Source organism: Sciurus carolinensis, chromosome 8, assembly GCF_902686445.1.
Source record: "Sciurus carolinensis chromosome 8, mSciCar1.2, whole genome shotgun sequence".
NCBI lineage: Eukaryota > Metazoa > Chordata > Mammalia > Rodentia > Sciuridae > Sciurus > Sciurus carolinensis.
The window spans coordinates 81528787-81553217 of NC_062220.1; the positions used below are offsets into that span (position 1 = coordinate 81528787).

The 24431-nt window shown below is 37.7% G+C and overlaps 1 protein-coding gene across 1 annotated transcript in view; it reads left to right on the forward strand.

The window, feature by feature from the left end:
* Positions 1–24431, forward strand: part of Dnah11 (dynein axonemal heavy chain 11) — a 332397-nt gene that overhangs the window by 76773 nt on the left and 231193 nt on the right. The window contains 5 exon segments of the mRNA XM_047562330.1: positions 933–1055; positions 1796–1918; positions 4269–4493; positions 5490–5581; positions 6883–7009. Coding sequence (XP_047418286.1) covers positions 933–1055; positions 1796–1918; positions 4269–4493; positions 5490–5581; positions 6883–7009 — 690 coding nt within the window.

Genomic DNA, 24431 nt, shown 5'->3' on the forward strand with positions numbered 1-24431 from the left:
CTGCATTGAGGTCAGAAGCTCTACCGAGAGATAGTGTGGCCAACTCCTCTGGTTTTTTCCAGGTCTTTCTAGGTACAGGATTTAGCACTGAATGTCCTACATACTAGGAAACTCTCTAGTCCTGGACAAACTTGAATTACAGTTTCCCTTATGCAGAGAAGTGGATGATTGTGGGAAATATTATGGAGTAGGGAGAGACGGTGGGGGGCGGGTGGCCGCAACTTCCAAGAAACTGATTGGATATTCTTAGCAGGAGCAGGAAAGGAAATGGTTTTTCTGCAACCATGTGGCTGGGTCACCTCTCTTTTGCAAGGGACATGATTGAGTTTGGAATGTAGAAGAGCGAGTGCTTCTTAAGAACCAAATATTGGAGGTGGGGGTGGGCGTGTCAACAAGATAATGAAGAAATAAATGTGAATTATTTTTTCACACGGTAAGTATGAATAATGACTCTCTGCGTTAGCGTATCTTTTGCCAAGGAGCTAAGATTAAATTAGTGATAAAACTAGGTTAAATCACGGAAGCAGCTGGGAATTACGTTCAGTGAATAGGGTACTTCAGGAAGAAAAGACAAATGAGCTGCTGCCTGATTCCTGGGACTTCAACCAAATTATAATAAATGAACAATAAGATCCTCTTTTTAAAAATGAGTGTTCTGGGCCAAAGAGATAGGAAGCGTGCCGACAAGGGGAAGGTATGAAACAAAAGACAGTAGTACAGCATGAGCATGCTGGAGGCCTTGGCTCGTGGCCCGCGGTGCCTCCACAGCTGTGAATTGAAGGACTGTGATTGTCCACACCTTTCAGCACTAGAGGTATACCCGCGGCCGCCTTGAGTATATTTTAGTTGCACTTCATTCATGTGACTATTGGGTAAAGGGAGCCCTAATAGGTACAAAGTGTCAATTCTATCTTTTTTTCCTTCCTAATCAGGTTAATTTTTCAATAAATGAAGCCACAACGCTGGCGGATCTGCTAGCACTGCAGTTACACAGAGTGGAAGATGATGTCCGAAGCATTGTGGACAAAGCAGTGAAGGAGCTGGGGACTGAGAAGGTAGCATCCTCAGGGCTACCTGAGGAGTCTCCTATCTGAGGCTACTGTGTGCTTTAGCATGGAAGTGAAACTCTTTTTGATGCCCTGGGATGTCAAGAAACGAATCCCAGTTTGTTCCGCTGGTTGGGTGGGTGAGTGGGCAGGAAACCATATCATTCAGAGGGAGAATAAAAGTTTCAAACAGGAGGCTGGACCAGTGAATGACAGCACAAAGTACTTACATGTCTGTAACCTTTCCTGGTGCTTTATTTATATGAACTTGTTTAACCCTTAGAGGTAGGTAATATTATTATCTCTGTTTTACAGATAAGGAAACTGAGGCATAGAGAGGTACCATACCAGGGTCACATAGGGGACTGAAGTTGATATTCAGGCACTCAGGGTACTACGAGTCACCTATCATGCTGACTACTGTGTAAACAATGTCTACTAAACCTGTAGGTAATCTCTTGAGTCCCTTCCTGCTTGCAAAGTCTTGTGGGTAAGGATGTAACACTCAGATCCAATGTATGTTTGATATTAGCATGATGTTCGTTCCTTGGGTGTGGTAGAATTCCATTCTGCAAACCTTGTCACCATGAATGATTTGGAGGAAAAAAGTGAGGCCAATACTGTTTGACATTACTCTGCTTTTCAAAAAATTCTTCAAAACATAAAAAAAAAATCAAGGTAATAGCCTAGATATTGATCCTAAATCAAACTTTTGCACTTATTAATTGAATTATGCTTTTGATTTCCAGGTTATTACTGAAATTAGCCAGACCTGGGCAACTATGGAGTTTTCTTATGAAGTTCACTATCGAACAAGTATTCCATTACTGAAATCTGATGAACAACTTTTTGAAACTCTAGAGCACAACCAGGTAAGGTGAACAGTTTTATGATAGATTTTTAATTTTAATTAATGATTTTTAAATTTTTTTTCTAAGTTCTAGTACTCAACATTTATTCATTCATTGAGCAGCTACTTATTTTGGTCTCCATGTACTGTCCTATGTGGGGTCCAAAGTTATAAATACTTGTTCTCAAGGAACTTGAAAAAGACAGAGAAGGAATCCAAGAAGTTAAGTAAACATCGACTTTCTGATTGGGGAGGGTGAAAATTTTACATAGGTCTATAAAAAGTGATGGTGCTTATGTTGAGCCTTGAAGGATGGGCTTGCATTCAACAAAAAAGAGATATTGGAAAAAGATGTTTAGGCAAGGAGGACAATATTAGTAGTATCTTGGAATTCCAGAAAGCATCTGCCATCCACAAGTTATTTTAAGAGTTTGTTTTCCTTGGATTATAGATTGTCTTTATGGGAAAATTGAAAAATAAGACTGAAAGACAGATCTGAGTACAACCTATATATGGTCTTGAATTCTAAGATTATGGGGACTGGGATCTCTTTGGACAAGAAAGGTAGAAGAGATTATTTGGGGAATATAATACCTGAATTAGGCATAAAGCACTATGGAGAGAAACTGATACAGAGAGATGTCTCTATTATTTTTTCATGTGTTTAGTGTGGAAGGCCTTTATGTAAAGGTGGAAAGTCAGACCGGAGCCCATCACAGAGGTTTAGTAGCACAGTAGGTTGAGAGGTCATTGTTGATATCTTAAGAACTGATGAGCTGGATAAAGAGAGGCACAGGTGATAAGCTAGCTGGCAAAAGGCATAATTTCATTCTTCTTTATGTCTGAGTAATATTCCATTGTGTATATATATATATGTGTGTGTGTGTGTGTGTGTGTGTGTGTATCACATTTTCTTTATCCATTTGTCTGGTGAAAGGCACCTAGGGTGGCTCCATGGTTTAGCTATTGTGAATTGAGTTGCTATAAATATTGATGTAACTGTGTCGCTATAATATGCTGATTCTAAGTCTTTTGGGTATATGCTAAGGAGTGGGATAACTATTTCAAATATTGGTTCCATTCCAAGTTTTCTGAGGAATCTTCATACTGCTTTCCAGAATTGTTGCACCAATTTGCTATCCCACCACCAATGTATAAGTGTATCTTTTTCTCCACATCCTTGCCAACATTTATTGTTTCTTGTATTCTTGATAATTGCCTGTGAATGGATGAAACTGGAGACTATCATGCTAAGTGAAATAAGCCAATCCCAAAAATCCAAAGGCAGAATGTTCTCTGATATGTGGATGCTAACACATAGTAAGATGGAGTGGGTGGGGTAGAGGTTCATTGGATTAGACAGAGGGAAATAAAAGGGAGGGGTAGGAACAGGAAAGACAATAGAATGAATTGAACATGACTTTCCTATGTTCATATATGAATACATGACCAGTGAAACTCCACATCATATACAACCACAAGAATGGGATCATAAATGATACTCCATGTATGTATAATAAGTCAAAATACACTGTCATGTGTATTTTTAGATACACTGTATGTATATCTAAAAAGAACAAGTAAAAAATAATAATAAAAACAAGATAACCCAACTGGTATTGAAACCTTGAAAAAGGCTGCATTTGGTAGATAAGAGAAGACAAAAAGGGCAGAGAGAGAAAGAGAGGCCTGGAAAATTATAGAAATAGGATACTGTGGTATAACAAAGACCTGGGAATGGGTGTTCCTCCCATAGATCAGTCACCTGTGTTAAACACCTAGTGAAGGAGAATGAGAAGTGGCCATTGCACTTAGTGACTTTGTGAGATTTCAGTGTCAGAGCACGGCAAGCAGTGCCAACCAAACCCCAGGGCATGACAGCAAGCCCTGGTGATAAGACAGCTGCAGAGCTTAGTGGTCACCTGAAAATGGAGGCAAGTGGAAGCTCGAGGGCCTAGCAGGCTGGAAGGAAGTATGTTTTATTTTTTGGAGATTAAAGCACATGCACACCCACAATTTTGGAATGATTTGCAGGCAGGGACCTGGGGAGAGTGATGAAAGAGCAGTTTAATTCCTAGAGCTGCACCCCAGGGCACCGTATTTTCTCCTGCCTGCATGGAGATGCACGATCTTCTTGTAAAGACATTAAATGCAGTTGCTTGTATTTTTTCTTTTGGGAAAAATGCGAACATGAATGTTTACTGCCATTAATTCACTCATTCACTCATTTAGCAAAAGCTTATTGAATGACTGTTCTGGGCATTATATGCTAGGTCCAAGAATCCAGCAATAAACAGAAGAGGTAGTGATGCCTCTTTTGTGGCACACAGTCTACCAATTCCAGTATTTACAATTCTTTGCTTTTCTTTTAGGTTCAGTTGCAGACTCTTCTTCAAAGCAAGTATGTGGAATATTTCATTGAGCAAGTCTTAAGCTGGCAAAATAAATTAAACATAGCAGACTCTGTCATCTTTACTTGGATGGAAGTTCAGCGAACTTGGTCTCACTTGGAAAGCATTTTTGCCTGTTCAGAAGATATTCGAATCCAGCTTGTGGAAGACGCCAGAAGATTCGATGGGGTAGATGCTGAATTTAAGGTTTGTCAGAGACAGGTTGAATTCTGTGCTTGGAAAGTTTTTAGAATATTATGAAAGTTTTGTAAAGAACTGTGATTTGGAATATCAGACTTATAAAAAATGAATGCATTTTTTTCATTTCAATAAGTGAGGGTCAGGAAACTTTTGGTTTATAGCCAGGTAGTGAATATTTTAGGTTTCACAAATCATGAAGCCTCTGTAGCATATGGCATAAAGGAAAACACAGACATTACATAAACAAACAGGTATGACTGCACTGAGAAAACCTTATTTATAGACACTGAAGTTTGAATTTTATGTAATTTTGATCTGTCACAAAATATGCAGCTGAGGGAATTTTTCAACTACTTAAAAATTCTTAATGATTCTTAGATCAATCATTCCAAAGCAGACAGCAGGCCATGTTTGTCCCATGGGTCACTGATTGCCGATCCCTGCAGTAAGAAGGGTGAATGGGGTTCTCTTCGTAAGTAGAAGACTGACGGGGAGACAGCTAACAAATCATACTTACCAGTTTGCCCCTGTCCCCATAAGGGTCACAGAGAATACATGAAGATGTGCACATGGTTATAAGAGGTGATTTTGAGACTTAGAGCAAAGAGCAGTAACTATACCATTTTTCCAAAATGGGGGTTAATTTTTTTCTTCTTTTTACTCAGGTACTCTTTGAGATTCTGGTGTATGTATCGCCTCACCTCCCTCCCTTCTTTTTTCCCCATTCCTTTATTATTTAAAAACTTTGGTTCAAAAGAGAAATTCCATGTGGGCTCACTACCCTGTTATGGTAATGACCAGAACATTTACTTTGACCAAAGCTGTGTGTTTATAGTTCTCTGATCTTCATCTAAAAATTTAAAAGCAAAAGAGACAAATACAGTGTCCATCATTGTTAGCATCTCATTAACCTTGCTTTCTCATTGTATGTTTTTCCATCCCCAAAGTGGATGTAAAATCTAGAAAATAAATTTCTAATGTCCATGTTGTATTTTAATGTAGGAGTTAATGTTGGAGACAGCAAAAATTAAAAATGTTTTAGAAGCAGCATGTAGACCTCTTCTCTATGAAAAACTTAAGCATTTACAGTACAGGTAAGAATAGAACTATATAACATGGTTGGTTTACTTTAATTTTATGAATTTTCTTTCACATACCTAATAGTATTTGACTTCATGTTATTGTAGGTTCTATCTCTACTAAATTATTTTATGATTTTGCTCATAACTGTCTAGTTGCCTTGTAAATATTAGGTGATATACCTATTGGGAGTTAAATTCATATATAGCTGTTTTCCAAAAGAAATAATAGTAAAACTAGAATATTATATAGTGAGAATTGATGCAATTGATCAATTCTTTCATCAAACTATTATGTAGATATTAATTGAGCACGTGCTGTATGCCAGGAAATGGAATGGGACTCATTTATCTTGAGTCCTTCAGTTTGTATATGTTCTCCTTTGATTAGAAATTATCCATAGAGAGTCTGCTAGCACTTTAGAACCCATTTTCTAAGGGAGATTTGTAAATTTATTTTCACATATGATTCTACAACAGTTACTAGTCACAAAAATATTCTGGTTTTTAATGGGCACATCAGCTCCTAAAATGGGTGGTTTGTCTGCAGAATTTTCTCATTTTTGTTTAACCAATAATCTTGGGGATTCTGGGGCTCTGGCTCAGTTTTGATTGGCTAAGGACAATGAAAGAGAAATGATTCTAGATCTTGTGACTCCTCTGAAGACCTGAGAGAATGGAAGACAATTGCGTTTTGTAGACATTCAATGTGGGGTGGGGCAGGAAGGACCCTTCACCAGTCACACCTTACTAATGGATTTGTGCTCAGCTTGAACAGTGCCAAACCCAGGGTTCATTAAGCAACCAGTGACATAAACCCCAGTCTGATATTTAGCCTCAACTAATATGTGTGTGTGTGTGTGTGTGTGTGTGTGTGTGTGTGTGTGTGTCTCCTCCCAGTTAGTATGACTTTTGCATCATTTGCAGCAGCATGGTGGTGTCAGAGGAGGGAGACATCCTGTTCCATAGTGAACTCATTGTAATGAATGGACAGGCAAAAGGAGCTGGGTTTGTTCTGTTGAAGTGTTGGTGACTGAATGGGCAAGGTGTGCTTAATGGGGGCGGAGGGTGGGGGATGAGAGAAGAATGGGGGAACTTTAGATTATGTAGAAGGAAATGAGAGTGAGGGGGTATGAAAGATGGTGGAATGAGACAGACATCTTTACCCTATGTACATGGATGATTACATAAATGGTATGGATCTACATTGTGCACAACCATGGAAACGAAACGATGCACCCCATTTGTGTACAAAAAATGCAGTCTGTAAAAAAATTTTTAAAAAAATTTAAAAAAATTTTTTTTCATTCATCTAGGCTTTCTCTTTGTGAAAAAGCTCTTGCTGAATACCTGGAAACCAAGCGTGTAGCTTTTCCTCGCTTCTATTTCATCTCCTCCGCTGACTTACTTGACATCCTCTCAAAGGGAGCTCAGCCTAAACAGGTAATTTTTTTTTTTTAAATCTCACATTATACTGTGTTAGCTAAGGAATGCCCCAGTTTCCCTGTCATTATCAGGTGCCATCTGTCATGTCACATGTGCCAGGAACTAGAAAATCTGCAGTTAAAATTCTTAATGCAGCATGCAGGATGTCAGAGCCTTTGCTAAAAGAGGTCTGAAGAGTAACTGCCTGGTGTTCAGTACAGGGGCAGGATATTGAGTGTTGAGCTTGGGGTCCTAAAAGAAGTCAACAGAGAGAGACACGGGCTCCAGGTCCCCTGGGTTCCAGGACAAGGCTGGAGCGCGTTGGCAAGATGAACACCTGCCTAGGGAAAAATGGCCGCTTGTGGGAACAAGATCGTGGCTCGTACTTTTTTGCAGTTCCTCAGTTCCAAAAAAAAAAACCCTTCATAATCATTAAGTCAGACTAGTCTTGAGTACTGTCGTCGTCATATTTGTATAATTTCAGACTCATCCTCTGGTTTCCCCTATCCAGAAATAATGCACCACCTTGCTGATTCCTCTGTCAATACTGAAAGCAAATAAAAGCAGATACCATTTTTTGCCTTCTGAGAGGGACAGACTGATCTGGGACAGAGCTTGTACACATGTAGAGCGTTGCTTTCTATCATCTTTGAGAGGACATCATCTCTCCCTTAGGCCTACCCACTTGTCCCCCTCATTTACTTCTTGCAGTTGTAAGCTGACATGAGAGCCCGCTCCTGAAGTAGACTGTCATTGCAGATTATTTTGAAACTGAAGGTTGTGCTTTACCACTGGAGTTTTGTCCATGTTGTTTTTCTCAAAAAAAAAAAAAAAAAAAAAAAAAAAAATTCTTTAGGTATTTTTATGCCATTTTCTTTGAAATATGTGTCTCTTTGCACTACAGTTTCCTGAATTTTGATGTTGTTTGGACACAGTATTTATCTTGATGCTTCTTTCTTGTTCATCATTTAACTTTGAACCTAAATTCAATTGGATGGCTATTGTTGCTTAGAATACAAGTGAAATCTTGCTATTAATGACAGAGTTATTGGTCAATTTTTTCAGGCTTCCCTTACAGGTGCTGTTTTGTATATTAACCCCTGGATGGATTTGCACACAAATTTTCTCTAATTAGATTGAGTAGGAGCACACTACATCTATTCCTTACATATACATGTAGCACACAATTAGACACCCACTTTTTTTTTTTTTAATGGTGTTAGAAATCCAGGCTTTCTGCACGCTAAGTGAACACACAACATCTGGGCTGCATCCTCAGCCTTAGGTGCTTTTTAAAACAACAACAACAAAACGAATTTGAAACATAACAGTCATAATCACACTTATGCTCCAATAATTCCCTGTGGGCATCCTCATGATCAGCAGCTTGAGACCTATGAGATAGAGGGTATCATGTCCTATTCCAGGCATTCCTGAAAACCTTTCAAATCCAAACACTTACAATACAAAATGAATTTCCCATATGTAAATCAGAGGAAAAATGTAAAAGTCTGTAATGAGGATAACATTCTCTTTCTTTTAATTATAGTCATTAAAGTCAACAGTCTCAGTGACTTTTATTGAGCAGTATTAGTTCCATGGAATAACAGACATTGAACGGTTTAAATTTTTCTTCAAGTCCTAATCCCAAATGTGCCCTTCAGAATCTTCATACACTAGTAGCAGACTCCTTTATAATGTACTGGGCAAGTATCATAATTTTCTAAAAAATGAATAAATAGCCAGGTGTGGTGGTGCACACCTGTAATCCCAGTGACTGGAGATGCTGAGGCAGAAAGATCGAAAGTTCAAAGTCAGCTGCAGCAAGTTGCCAGGTCCTAAGCAACTTAGCAAGACCCTGTCTCAAAATAAAAAATAAAAAGAACTAGTAATGAGACTCAGTGGTAAAGCACCTCTGGGCTCAGTCCCCAGTATCAAAATAAATAAGCAAACAAACAGTAAACCAAAACCAACTTAGCTAGTTGGAAATTGCAGTTCATCTCCATGTGAAGGCCAGACTTTCACCTGAGCACCTGGAGCTGAAGATTGGAGGCAGGTGTTGATTGTTTCCTCCTCTTCCTACCTGTTTATCATGGGGAGGGTTTACAGCGGTATCTGTCCCTTGTTGCCCCCCACCACCAGTTTTTTTGGTTTTAGAGCTTGAGCTCAGGGCCTTCTTCATGACAAGCATGTGTCCTCCCACTAAGCTTCACCCCAGCCCCTTGTCACCGTCTTCATGATTGTTTCTGCTTCTCTGGTCAGCAGTGACTGTCCATCTTCACAATCAACAGCGAGGAGTCACATGTTGGGTCCCTTGTGGACCAAGCTTGAAAGTCCTCAGGGGACAAAGGGAACCTCCCCGGGGGAAGGGGATAAATGGCAGAGCCAAGTGTTGCTCAGTTCTCCTAGTTTTTGCCTGGCCAAGGTAACCAGCCTTTTGACACATCATCTTTCTCCATCTGCCTAAGCAGATGTCCAAACAAGGGACATGGTGAAGGTTCACTTCCTGCAGGCACCATGGCTTCTATGAGTTGTTCTCTAGCTCCTCTCACTTGACCCTAATGGAAGCTGGGGAATCATGGCTTCGCCTTCCCCACAGGAGTCAGGGAAACCCCTGGGCAGCCTGCTTGGGGATGACAGCTCACAGCTGCAGGATTCTGCCTTTCCTCTCTCCAGGCCTTCCCTACTTTCCAGAGAAGGAACCAACAGATGTAGATGAATAAGCAAGCAGGGTGTTGAGAAGTGTTTCACCAAACCCTGGAGGGACTAACCCACCCTAACCCTTGTCTGCTGTCCTTGAAATGCACGTGTGCCTTCATTGAAGTCCTAGGGGATACTGGGGGAAGAAATCACACAATGTATTCTTGTCACCTATTCTCATCACCTGCCTTTGAGATCACCAAAAAATGCCTCATGCCTTAGCCAGGCAACATGTTGGCTCATAGTCCATACCTTCCTGCCACCAACTTTTTTTTCAAACTTCAGTGGTATGCCTTTTTTTTTTTAAACCTTTTTTTAATTGTTCTAATTAGTTGTACATGATAGCAGAATGCATTTGTATTCATTGTACACAAATGGAGTACAACTCTTCATTTCTTTGGCTTTACGTGATGTAGAGTTACATCATTGGTGTAATCATACCTGTACATAGGGTAATCATGTCTGTCTCATTCTACAATCTTTCCTTTCCCTGTCCTCTCCCCTCCCCTCATTTCCCTCTACACAATTCACTGTTCCTCCATTCTTCCCTTACCACACCCCCAACATGTTACGTATCAGCATCCACTTATCAGAGAAAACCTTGGGTCTTTGGTTTAGGGGATTGGCTTATTTCACTTAGCATGATATTCTCCAATTCCATCTATTTACCTGCACACACCATAATTTTATTCTTTTTCATGGCTGAGTAACATTCCATTGTGTGTATATACCACAGTTTCTTTATCCATTCATCTGTTGAAGGGTATCTAGGTTGGTTCCACAATCTAGATATTGTGAATTGAGTTGCTACAAACATTGATGAAACTGCATCACTGTAGTATGCTGATTTTAAGTCCTTTGAATATAAACCAAGGAGTGGGATAGCTGGGTCAAATGGTGGGTCCATTCCAAGTTTTCTGAAGAACCTCCATACTGCTTTCCAAAGTGGTTGCACCAGTCTGCAGTTCCACCAACAATGTTTGAGTGTAAGTGGTACACCTTTTTAATCTAACGCTTTTTCTTTCCACAGCATGATTAACTTATTCTACAGAGCACTACCTTCTCTATTCCTGGTGACTTATTGCAGTGATCCTGCCACCTGACTCATTCATAGGATTACAATCATAGTCTAAATTCCTGGATTTCAAGTACATTCTGTAGTACTAGTGCTAGGGCTACTTCTTAATGAATGACTAGATAGTATAGGATGCTTAAAAGATTTTAAATTATAATCATACTGAGGTTCAATCATGGCATGGCAATTTCCAGCATCTTTGCCATGCTGATGAACACCAGCAGTTGGCTGTTGGCACCACATTTATACAAGCAGGCTGATATGTCTGCCTACCAGTTAAGGGGGTCAGGCCATGTGCCTATAGGGTAGACACAGTTTATGGTTCTCTCGGGCTGCCAGCTTGGAAGTGATTAGATATCTGATATAGTCTGAAATTTTGAGGAGAGTTCTATTATTTCAAATAGAGCTTAAAATGTGATTTCAGTGAGATCTTTTTAGTTATACTACTAAAACTTTGAATCATTCAAATTCAAATAAGATGTTGTCCCACTGTTACTGATGGTCTGTGATTAGAAAATGTGTTCAGCAGACTTTGTGGTGCAAATAACCATTCCAGAGTGATTTGTTGGGTCAGGAGATGGAGAAGGAGCAGCAAAGGGAAATTTGTGTCATCTATAGCCCTGGTTGACTTCGATCCCTGGAAGAAAGGGTTCTGCAGGGTGAACATGCGTTCTGAATTCTTGGTCATTGACTGTGCAATAGTTGATTCCTTTGGCAGTTATGAGGGACAGCATGGCCTTGCTATACTCTCCTACCCTCTTTGCAATATTGGAATCAGTTTCAGACCACCATACAGGGCTTTTGCATCTATGCCTTTTGTGCTGACATTCCTAAATGTGCTCCCTGTAGTGTGACTGAGATAACAAGGCAACTGCAGCTTGTGGAGTAACAATGTAATTTCCCGGTAAAAGACACCCTTTGTAGGCAGATAACTCATGTTGACATCTTGTGAATGACTTGAATTCTTCAGACCCCGCTCTTCTACCCACACTTAATTTAAGAGTGTTGGTCCAAGTGAGAGTTTCTGAAGTTAATTGTGGAATTTGATCAGCCTGAGCACATCAGCCAGGGAGGTCTGATACCACTACAGCCTCCATTCTGCGAGCACAAGTTTCCAATTTAAGACACTGGGGTTGGAAGGTTGGATGCAGTTTGGTGTGTCTAGAATGCCTTTGGCAATTAATAGTTGTCAGTAAGCTAAGTTAAGGTCAAGTTTTTTAAGATTTTCTTACCCCAAACTCAGCCCGACCTCCCAAGGGCATGGATTATCTGAAGGACTGTAGGCTTAACTTCAGTAGTAAAACTCTCTGGTAGTTGCTCTGAAAATAAAACTTAAAGATGTACTTGAAGGATTCATGGGCATGGTGCAATAGCTATGTGCACCTGGTATGAAGGTCTTATGTGATTCACTAGTAATATTCTTTGATGTTCTCCACCCTCTTTACAAAAATATCCACTTATGTTTTGCAACCAAAGTAATATGGTGACTGAAGTTGGTTTCTGAGTGTGACTGACTGCATCTGTGCTGTTTTAGGGGTTGTCACAAGTTACACGTGGTTATTAATCATTTGACATGTGACAATGAGGAGTTGACTTTTTAGTTTGAGTAAGTTTCAGAAGATCTAAATTTGAAAACTGATATTCAATTCAGCCATCTGAAAGCATAAGTGTTTGAAATAACTTGGGTATATGCGTCTACCTTTGCCTCTGTATGTTTTATGGAACCTAAATCTAGATGAGGCATTTTTGACAAAAGATCCAAATTGAAGTACACTATAAATATAAAATACACACCTGGTTTCAAACACTTACTACAAGATAGGAATGCAAAATATTTCATTAAGTTTTATATTTGTCATGTTAAAATAATAATTTGGATATACTAGGTTTTATTCAAATTTTACTTTTTTAGTTAATATGGGAGCTAGCTGGGTGCAATGGAGCCTATAACTCCAGTGACTTGGGAGGCTAAGGCAGGAGGATTGCAAGTTTGAGGTCAGCCAACTGGACAACTTAGTGAAACCCTGTCTCAAAATTTTAAAAATAAATAATGAAAAAAACTGGAGGTAAATCTCATTGGTAAGTGCCCCTGGGTTCAATCCCCAGTAACACATTATTATTCATGTGGGTGCTTGAAAATTGGAGTGGTAGGAATTGAAGCTGCAATGCATTCTATAGAACTAGATAAAATATATATATATATATATATATATATAAAAAAATATATATATATCCTATATATATATACCTAGGAATGCTTAATATTTGCATCAAGGAAGGGCATGAACACTACATAAAAGGAGTGCTAACTTGTCTTCTAAGAAATCCCCTAAAGTTTCAGCAATGAGATAGACGGCACTCAACTGATACTTGTAATATTGGCATTCAGAAAGGTTCTTGTGAGAAATGGGCTACATATTAGGCCATAAGAAGCACGGCTGGATCTTAACAGGGCCAATACCTAGACCCCACGTCCCAAGAGCACAGTGTGTTTTCAGGAGCTTCCATTCAGTTATCTTCCTGAGGGGGTAAAAGTGTCTTGGCATTTGCATTTCAGGAATGGGGACGAGGGACCTCAGCACCTGTTCCTAGTGTCCCCTGCCTTCACTGGCAAGGGAATATTTCTCTTTGGAGAGTGAAGAGGAAAAAGGCTCAAAATGCAGATGGTGAGGCAAGAGCATGCAAGAATGAGTTTTAGATGAAATCCATACAAAAATAAATAAAATCTGAATTTTTCTAGAGGAAGTAGAAGGCTGGAGGGATAATAGCTTCCTAATGTGGAGAAAGGGATTGCCCCCGACTCTAGTTTAGGACTGAAGAAGGAATGGAGAAGAGGAAGCAGAAGGCAATGGACACTGAAGATGCCCATGCCTTGACCACCTTGCCATTGGCCATGTTTTCCTTCAACTGATGACAAGGTACAGAAGCTGCTCACGAAAGGAGTTTCAGTCCCTGCCCAAGGAGAGCGGCAGAATTAATGAATATATCATATTTCAAATGCATTCCTTTAAATAAGACAACCTGATACCCACAAGTTTAGGTGTGTGACAAGAAAACAGAGAATCTAGTGTTTAGATAAATTTGTCATAAACTACATTTCCAGTGGATTATCATTTATTATCTAAAACTGGTTAATATAATCACAAGTTACGTATTTTTTTTAATTTTGCAAATGTGTAGCCATTGCTCTAAAATCTACTGCAGTTCTGTTACCAGGATTTTCTCCAGAGCCAGTTTGTAAGCTCTATAATTATATCAGGGTTATTGTAATGTGAGATTAAAGTAAAACGTTGCTCTAATGTTATGAGATCCAAATATTAAATGTTATAATTGTGAGGTCCTGCCGACAAGACGTTCGAGACCCTTCCAGCCTTGGTTTCATGGCACTTAACGTCAATAGATAGGGCCCCCTGCAAAGTTCCATTTCTTCTGGGAACTACTAGAAAAGCTGAATAATATGCTGATCTGAATCTGTTTAAATGCAGTGAAGGGCATTTAAAGAGCATTGAGGAAAATCAAGGCTTCAGGGGTGACGATGTGAGCAGGAGGTGGCAGAGTGAGGTCTACCTGCTGTGTGGCACTGCTTTTCCCTGTGAGCTATTTGTTGATTCATGGTTGTGCTGGGTCTACCACACTGACCAGAGCTTTCCTTAGTCTCAGAGAACTTGAATGAAGGAGAGAAATAAAACCCTGAAAGCAGAGATAATTGAACAATAAGAAATGATTTTAAGGTCATTTGGTTATAAATTTGCTGGAAAGAAGGGGCATCTATGTTCCAAATCACAAAATCATTTCCAAGCAGGTATAGATGTAAATGTGAAAGGTAAAACAGTGAAATGATGTAGAACATATGAAACAGAGGACATCTTCATGATCTTGGGATAAGCAAAAATTTCTTGAATTGGACACAAACATATTAGCTATGAAGGGCATGTTTGATGGATTTGGCTATATTAAAAATTTTTTAAACTTTGGTGTATCAAAAGGTATTAAGAAACTAACAATGCAAACCATAAATTTGGGAAAAATGTTTGCAAAACATTAAACCAAAGATTCATAAGCAGAATGTAACTCCTCCAAAGAAACAAAGACAGATATTTTAGTATACAAGTATGAAAAGGCAGAACACTTAAGCAGTTCATAAAAAAAGATATTCTAATGGCTAGTAAACATGAAGTGTAGCTTAACTTCCTAAGCAAGCAGAGAAATGCAAATTAAAACTACAAGGATGGGCCCAGTTCTTCTGGCAGAGATGGAGTAACAGGAAATAGATTTATTCTTCTGTCTGAAACAGACAAGAACTTCGACAAAATATATCAAGCAGTCACTTTCTAGACACTGGACATCAGAAGTGGAAGACAGTGATTTATAGCAGAGTAGGAACATGGGGAGTGAACTCCAGTTTGCTGCTTTTAAGAGAATTTCTAGATCATGGCATGTGAAGGGAATCCAGGAAGAATCTGAGTTGACTAGAATTTGTAGAACAGAATACCAAAGAGGAAAGAGATCTCCAGAAATGTATAGAAAGGCTTCTTAGAATAGTCAGCAGAATTTTTGATTAATACATATGTATTACGGGGACTACCCAAGTCTGGAGAAAGATCCATCTGAGAGATTTAGTTCCCAGTGTTCTCACAGAGCTAGAAATAGTGCCTACTTCTACCAACTAGACTGGAAAACCCTTATTATTTATGGATAGAGTACTGACAAAGTCTTGCTGGTAATGGAGAATAATTAGCTCTAGATTGGACACTACTCTACCCAGAGCAAATATTTTTTTCTGCCAAACAAATCTTAATAGCAATATCCATAAGGATCAAACTGTCTCCAGGCAACTTAACTGCATTCCAGCACAAAACTCTGGAATATAATAAAATATAACAAAATATATTCAGCATCGAGCAAGATAAAGTTCTCAGTGCTTAGCATCCCATTAAAGGTAACTGGGCATGTGAAGAAGCAGAAATATTCAACACATAAAAGAGGACATAAATCAGTAAATAAAAACTGACCCAGAACTGGGACAGATGTTAGAATTGGCAGACAAGGACATCATAAGTTATTACAACTGTATTCCATATGTTTCAAAAGTCAAGTATAGATATGGAAATTATAAGAAAGTTCCATATGTGCAATTGAACTTCCTAACATTTTGGGGGTGTGAGGGGGGACAAGGCAGAAAAGGAGACAGAAAAAAATCTTTGCCAAAAACCAAAAACCAAAAATCCTAAACTTTTCAAATTGAAGGGAAAGTATAGTATAAATTTACAGATTCAAGACACTCAATTGGCCCAAACACAAGAAACAACAACAACAAAAGTCATTGAATTGACAAAATTGGTCAAACTCAGTGACAAATGAATCTACACATTGCTCTTACAGCCACAGTATGTACAAAGGAGCAAATGTAAGGATTACAACAGACTTTGCATAGGAAACAATGGAGTGAGCAGATAATAGGCAACTATTTAAACCTACTGTAAGAAAAAGAATGTCGACCTGAGATTCTTTACCCAGTAAACATATCTTTTAAAAATGAACGCCAAATACAGATATTTTCAGACATTCAAAAGCTGGAAAATTTCATTACCAGCAAACTGGCACTACAAGAAATGTTAAAGGAAGTGCTTTAAGCAGAAGGAAGATGATACCAGATGGAAATTTGGATCTGCACATACAAAAAATATGAGCATTGAAATGTTAACTGCATGGAACTAGTTGAAACAGTCACATTAGCCATCCTTCAAAGGCAGATGGTATGGAAAGAACAGACACCTTGAAATCATATAGACATGAGTTTAAATACTGACTGTCGATCCTACGTTGTTGCTTTATGTTTCAGAACATCAATTTCCTTATGTGTCAAATGGGAAGACAGTAGGTACTCTCTTTGTTTTTAAGTGACAAGTAAAATAAACTGTATAAGGAAACAGGAAAAGTACTTAGCACATAATATTGTAAAGATGGTCACAAGTTCGTCCTCATCCTGCATCCATACCTTCTTTTTAAAATTTTTTATTAGTGTGTTAATAGTCATATATAATATTGAGGTTCATTTTGACATAAATATACAAGTGTGACATAATTTGATCCAATACTGTCTCCAGTACTTCCCTTTCCCTCTCCTCCTCCCTCATTTTCCCCCTTTCCTCTACTCTATGCGTTTTTCTTCTATTTATTTATTCATTTTTTGGCAGGAAGTGTGTACTGGGGATTGAACTCAGGGGCACTCGACAAGTGAGCCACATCCCCAGCCCTATTTTGTATTTTATTTAGAGACAGGGTCTCACTGAGTTGCTTAGCGCCTTGTTTTTGCTGAGGCTGGTTTTAAACTTTCGATCCCCCTTGCCTCAGCCTCCCGAGCTGCTGGTCTTATAGTCGTGCACCACCACTGTTCAGTCTTGTTTTTATCTATAGTTTTTTTTTTTTAATTGGTGTATTATAGATATACATCAAAGTGAAATTCACTGTGGTATATTCATATATGTACCTAAGAAAGTTTGGTCAGATTCGTTCCACTGTTCTCCCCTTTTCCTGTCCCTCCTCCATTCCTTTCAATCCTCTTCACTCATCTCTGTTCTATTTTCATTTTAATAGCTCTAAACTAGAAGCAACCTAAATGCCCCTTAACAATATAATGGTAATTACATTGTGTGACAGTCACACAATGGAGTACCACACCGCAAGGAACACAAACAAGCCAACAAACTAGTCTATACCTAGTAACATGAGTAAATTCCAGTAATGTAATGTTGAGCAATAGAAGGTAGGCATAATAGAACACACACTGTACAACTGCCCATTTGGAAAGAAAATGCTCTCATTTTTAAAAGATAATGTTCACGTTTAAAGGAATGGTAACTGCCATGGATATCCAGTCTTCTGGATATGAATGTTCTATTTTTTAATGACAGTGGTTATAAGAGTTTTGTTCACTTTCTTAAAATTTATCACAGTACACATTTTTCTTTATAAGTGTTTCAATTTCCAAAAGTTTATTTGAAATATCCTAGCATGTGTGTTGTGAACACATTTATATAAAATTATACGATATATGCATGCCAAAGATTTTAAGGAAGAAGCAGAATCAACCCCATATGCACTGATGTGTGGATATGTCTAAGCTATCTTAATAAGTACAAAAATCAAATTACAAAATGCCATATATACTTTGATTATTTCTGGTAAAAACAAATCTGGATTATTTAAGTAATTGTGCATTCATTTTTGGAAGTTTGAAAACAGTACAAATACATAGGAGATGAGAATAATATGCTTCTAGATGTTCTTTTTGAGTATAGCTTTTTATGTGTGTCTGTGATTATGTCCTAACATATATATTTTATTAAAACTGGAAATTCCTCTATAATGCAATGTTTAATAGCTATAAAAGTTTCCATTATATGTATGTACCATAACAGATTTAACCAGCTTTTGCAGATTTAGACCTCAACAGTGTTATATACCCTTATACCATCACCAATGTTATTATTTTTGAAATAAAATAGAACAGTTATCTACTATTTTACAGATTAGCTTAACGTGTTTTTCCGCTGTAGTGCTGGGAATCAAACTCAGGGCCTCACACATACCAGGTTAGCACTCTACCACTGAGCCACATCTACAGTCCCTAGCTTAAATTTTTATACATGTAAAAATAACACATTCTATCTTATTCCAGAAGAATAATATCCACAAAAGATAAGATTGCCTACATTTTGGTCATTATTTATATTACTGCTGTGATGATCATCATCAAATGGATAAATGAGTTAATGAATACACATCAGTGAATCCTGTGGTGCTTACCAGGCCAGGATTTATGTATACTTTTATCTCAGTTAGTGACCAGCTGTATCTTTAGTTAGATTGGACAAATATGAAATTAGATAGTGTGGGCAGAACCACATGGTTTGAAAAGATATTTAGAAACTGAGGTGCTCTTATCTTCTCTGCTTTGTAGGTGAACAGCAGTTATAGGTCATAGGGACTGACCAAACATTTGATCACTGTATTGGTTTGTGTTTTAAATTATAAATTATATAGATGAATAAATGTGTCTGGCTCTATTGACAGATATAAGTTTTTTACACTTAATAAGAGTTCCCAATATGAACCTCCACTACCAAGGATTGGGTAAATAACACCAGTACCCTGGCAACATGATTCATGTCTCAGATACTATGGTATCTTCATGGTGAGTAATTGCATAAAGCACAAACTTCATTGCTGAGGTCACTGCATAAATAATAGATGTGCATTGTGATCGGTGACCAGTTATGTCACATCTTCTAAATTCTGTCAGCGGTAAGCCACTGTACATCTGTTGTTTTGTTTACACATAAGCAGTGAGGCTTTTAGTCTGTGACTTCCTTGTCTCTAGGATGAACCCACATGACATTTTACAGCACTAAATGATGGAATAAGAGTTAGTAACAAAGTCGAAAGTGTAGCAAAGATGAAATAGGTAAGGCGGGAAGTGAAATTTGTATCAAACTTTGGAGGCATTACAGGAGGGACAGCTGACAGGAAGGGTTACCTTCTCCGTTCCACGGTCCTGATGCACAGCCGGGCAGGGAATGAACTTCCGATGTAAGCGAGAGCAGGGGTTGTGACAGAAAGAATGAAGTGTTTCCAGAAGAAGCAACATCGCAAGACAACAGATCCTCAAAAGCCTCACTTTAAAGGAACTCTCAAAGAAATTTCATGACCCTGGAAGCTCAAAGAATAAAATGCTGGTGGCCAATCTAGATTGGAAAAGTGTGTGTCAGTTTGTCCAGGCATAAGAGATGCTCATTTCACATCTTAAAGTTGTAAGAGGAGGAGGAGGAGGCAAGCACTGTTAGGTCACCTCGGGAAAGTTTTCTGTGAAAGAAAACACTTTAATTTCAATGTGCTTCATGTCTTAAATTACAGGGTACTAAATATTAATTTACAGGTTTTTTCCATTTCCTTGCACATTCGTAACCAACAGGGAGTTTCTACTGTTTTGACCAAAAAAAAAAAAAAAAAAAAAATCCTGTAAAGATCTTTGCACTATCACAAGTTTCCCCATTGATTATTGTCGCTTTGTGTGATTTTAAACTGGTTTGGTCATTTTTATGATCCCACACAACTGTGGGAAGCCAGCCTGCCTCTATTTCTTAGTGTATAGAGCCATCTGATTTACATACATCGAGGGAACATTATTTCAATTTTCTTTGCTAACCTGTTAGAAATCTATTTAAAATATGACGAAGCTTTGACTCCTTTAAGAGACTAAGAAGCGTTCATTTTTAATGTATTCTTTTTAGTCATAAAATAAAACATCTTTCCAAATAGCTAGCTAGGAAGAAGGAATTTTAATTTTGTGTGAAATGAAAAGAGAATGTCATTAAATATGGAATAAATTGGAGGGCAATAGAATCCATGTTTTTTTTTTTTTTTAAAGGTCCCATTCTCTCAAACTTTAAATAACAGACAATATGAAAACATCCCACTTCAACCAGGCCAGCTAGAAGAAATGGGAGGACTGCAAGCTATGAGGTTTGCATTTCCTGGCCACTAACTGAGTGACTACAGGGCCAGAAGTTGTTTCGAAATTATTATCTCACCAAAGTAATAATGTGTGAGGGTGTCTGATGGTTGAGGTCTCATTTATCCTGCAGCTTTTCAACTGGATATTATCTAGGCCCATTACACAGTAGAAGCCATTCAACATCTGTGCACTTGCCGGCCACTTCAGCTGTAAGAGTGAATTGTTAGAATATTGCAGAGACTTTCTGTGCATAAATGTCCTTTGGGTAACGGGTAGGGATGGAGGAGAATATGATGCCCTGAGCATGATCAGTCAGCTACCCCTCTGCCTATTTTTAAAGGAAGCAAGAATCTCAAAAACTCATCTATTTTAAACTTGGAAAACCTCTTGACATGATTTTCTTTAATACTAAAACCGCAAATACAGCAAAAATGTAAAGGCTAAATACTGCCGAGATTAAATCACCCTTAAAGAGTTCTTACAGATGTTGGTGTTCACCTGGTCATGAAGATAACTTAGGCATGTTGCTTTTATTTCTAGGAGCTGCTGTTGTTTAGGTACCAAGTCCAGTTAAACTGCATTTCAAGAAAGACTTGTTACAAAGATGAAGCCCACATATTGGGAAATGTTATAAAGCTTCAAATTATCTGCTGGTCACCAGCAACTTTTCTTTTTTTCTTTATTCTACCCCACCCCTGTTGAGATAAAATTCATATAACATAAAATTAGTCATTTTATTTTTTTCATACTTTTTGTTGCTATATAACAATTATACATAATAGTGAAATGCATATTAATACATGCATATCATATAAAATATAACTTGATCGATATTGTTCCCAAGAACTTCCTCTGGAACTCTTTTGAAGAACATTTTCCCCCACTTTTTTATTGGTGCACTATAGTTGTATATACTGATGGGATTTATTGTTACATATTCAAACATGCACACCATGCACAATATAGTTTGGTTAATATCACTCCCCAGCACTTCCCCCCTCCCTTCCTGTTTCCCACCCCTGGGTCCCTTTCTTCAACTCATCTTCCTTTGGTTTTCATTAGATACGCCCCCATCTTTTCTTTTTTTCCTCTCTAGTTTCTATGAGAGAGAACATATGACCCTTAACTTTCTGAGTTTCACTTATTTCACTTAACATAAAAGCCTCTAGTTTCATCCATTTTCCTGCAAATGCCATAATTTCATTTTTCTTTATGGCTGAATAAAACTCTGTTGTATATATACACCACATTTTCTTTATTCATTCATTCATCTATGGACACATAGACTGGTTCCATAGTTGGCTATTGTGAATTGTGCTGATATAAACATGTGTATGCATGTATTGCTATAATATGATGACTTTAGTTCTTCAAAATAAATACTGAAGGGTGGTATAGCTAGGTCATGTGGTGGTTGCATGCCTAGCCTTTTGAGGAAACTCCATGCTGACTTCCATAGTGGTTATACTAATTTACAATCCCATCAACAGAGTGAAAGTTTTCCTTTTTCTCCACATTCTCTACATTTGCATTTATTATTAGTGATATATATATTACTAATAAATATATATATATATATATATATATATATTTTTTTTTTTTTTTTTGATACCAGGGATTGAACCCAGGGGTGCACTTAACCACTCAGCCACATCTCCAACCCTTTTTATACTTCATTTTGAAACAGTGTCTCACTAAATCACTTAGGGCCTTGCTACATTGCTGAGGCTGGCTTTGAATTCACTATCCTCCTGCTTCAGCCTCCCCAGCTGCTGGGATTGCAGGTATGCGCCCCTGCACCTGGCTTATCATTTGTATTCCTAATGACTGCCATTCTGACTGGTGTGAGATGAAATCTCAGTATAGTTTTGATTTGCATTTCCCTAATTACTAATGATGTTGAACATTTTTTCATGTGTTTGTTGGCCATTTGTATTTCTTTTGAGAAATGTCTCTTTTTCATTTGCCCATTAAGTGGGTTATTTGAATTTTCGGTGTAAAGTTTGAGTTCTCTATGTATTCTAGATATTAATTCTTGGAAGAGTAACTAGCAAAGATTTTCTTCCATTCTATAAGCTCTCTTCACTTTTGTAATTGTTTCCTTTGCTGTGCAGAAGCTTTTTAATTTGATGCCATTCCATTTATTAATCTTGGCATGATTTCCTGAGTTTTAGGGGTCCTATTGAGAAAGTCATTGCCTGTGCCTGTATACTGGAGTGATGACCCTATATTTTATTCTAGGAGTTGCATAGTTTTTTTTTTTTTTTTTTTTATTTAATTTCTAGGTCTTTGATCCACTTTCAGTTGATGTGCAGGGTAAGAGACAAGGGTCTTGCTTCATTTTTCTACATATGAATAACCAGTTTTTCTTTGACCATTTATTATAAAGGCTGTCTTTTCTCCAATATACACTTTTGGCATATTTGTCAAGGAGCAGATGACTCTAGTATGTGGGTTTGTCTCTGTGTCTTAAATTCTGTAACATTGGTCTATATGTTTGTTTGTATGCCAGTACCATGTAGTTTATTTTACTATAGCTCTGTAGTATAATTTGAAGTCAGGTATTGTGATGCCCCTAATGTTACTTTTGTGTCTTAGAATTGTTTTGGCTATTCTGGGTCTTTTCTTCTTCCAAATGTATTTTAGGACTCTTTTTTTCTAGTTCTATGAAGAATGTTATTGGTATTTTGATGGGGATTCCATTGAACCTGTATATCACTTTTGGTAGTATGGCCATTGTAACAATATTAATTCTCCGTATCCATGAACATGGGAGATCTTTCCATCTTCTGAGGTCTCACTCAGTTTCTTTCTTCAATGTTCCATAGTTTTCATTGTAGAGGCCTTTTACCTCTTTGGCTAGGTTTATTCCTAGTTTTTGTTGTTGTTGTTTGTTTTTTGAGGCTATTGTGAATGGGATTGTTTTCCTGATTTCTTTCTCAGTAGATTCATTGTTGGTATATAGGAAAACTGTTGATTTTCTTATATTGATTTTGTAACCTTCTACTTTGACAATTTGTTTATGAGCTCTAGCAATCTTTTAGTGGAGTTCTTTGATCTTCTAGGTATAGGATCATATCATTTGCAGAAAGTGATAATTTGACTTCCTATTTTTATCCTTTCTATTTCCTTCTCTTGCCTAATTGCTCTGGCTAGAATTTCTAGCACTACGTTAAATAAGAGTGGTGAGAGTGGACATCCTTGTCTTGTTCCAGATTTTAAAGAAAATGCTTTTAGTTTTTTCCCATTTACTATGAGGCTTGCTTTGGGTTATTCATATGTAGCCTTTATAATGTTGAATTAGACTCTTTCTATCCCTACTTTCTTCAGTGTTTTTTATCAGGGATGGATGCTGAATTTTGTATAAGGCCTTTTCTGTATCTATGGAACTGACTGATTTTTGTCCTTAATTCTATTTGTGATGAATTACAGTTAGCGATTTGTGTATATTAAACTATGCTTGCATCTTTGGAATAAAATCAACTTGATTGTGGTGTATAATATTAATATATTGTTAACATGATTTGTTAATATTTTATTATGTATTTTTGCATGTAAGTTCATTTGGAGTGTTGGTCTATAGTTGTCTTTCCTTGATGTGTCCTTATCTGGTTTTGGCACAAGTGTGATTCTGGGTCCATAGAATGAATTTGGAAGTGTTCCATCCCTTTCTATTTCATGGAATAATTTGAGGAGTATTGACATTGATTCATCTTTAAAGGTTTGGTAGAATTCAGCTGAGTATTTACCTGGTCCTGGGCTTTTCTTTCTTGGAAAGCTTTCTATTGCTGCTTCTATCTCATTGCTCACTGTCCTCTCGCTTCAGTTTTGGCAAATCATGTTTGTTTAGTAATGTGTGTATTTCTTCTAGGTTTCCAGTTTATTGGAGTATAATTTTTCAAAATTGTCCCTAATGATCCATTGGATTTCTGTGATATCATGATGATTTCTCCTTTTTCATCTCTAATTTTACTAATTTGGGGTTTCTTCCTTTTTCTTTTGGTTAGTTCGTCTAAGGACTTATCAATCTTATTTATCTTTTCAAAGAACCAACTTTGTTTCATCAATCTTTTGTAGTGTTTTTTTATTCTCAATTTTGAATTTCGGCTGTGATCTTAATTATCTCCTTCCTTCTGGTTTTGTAATTG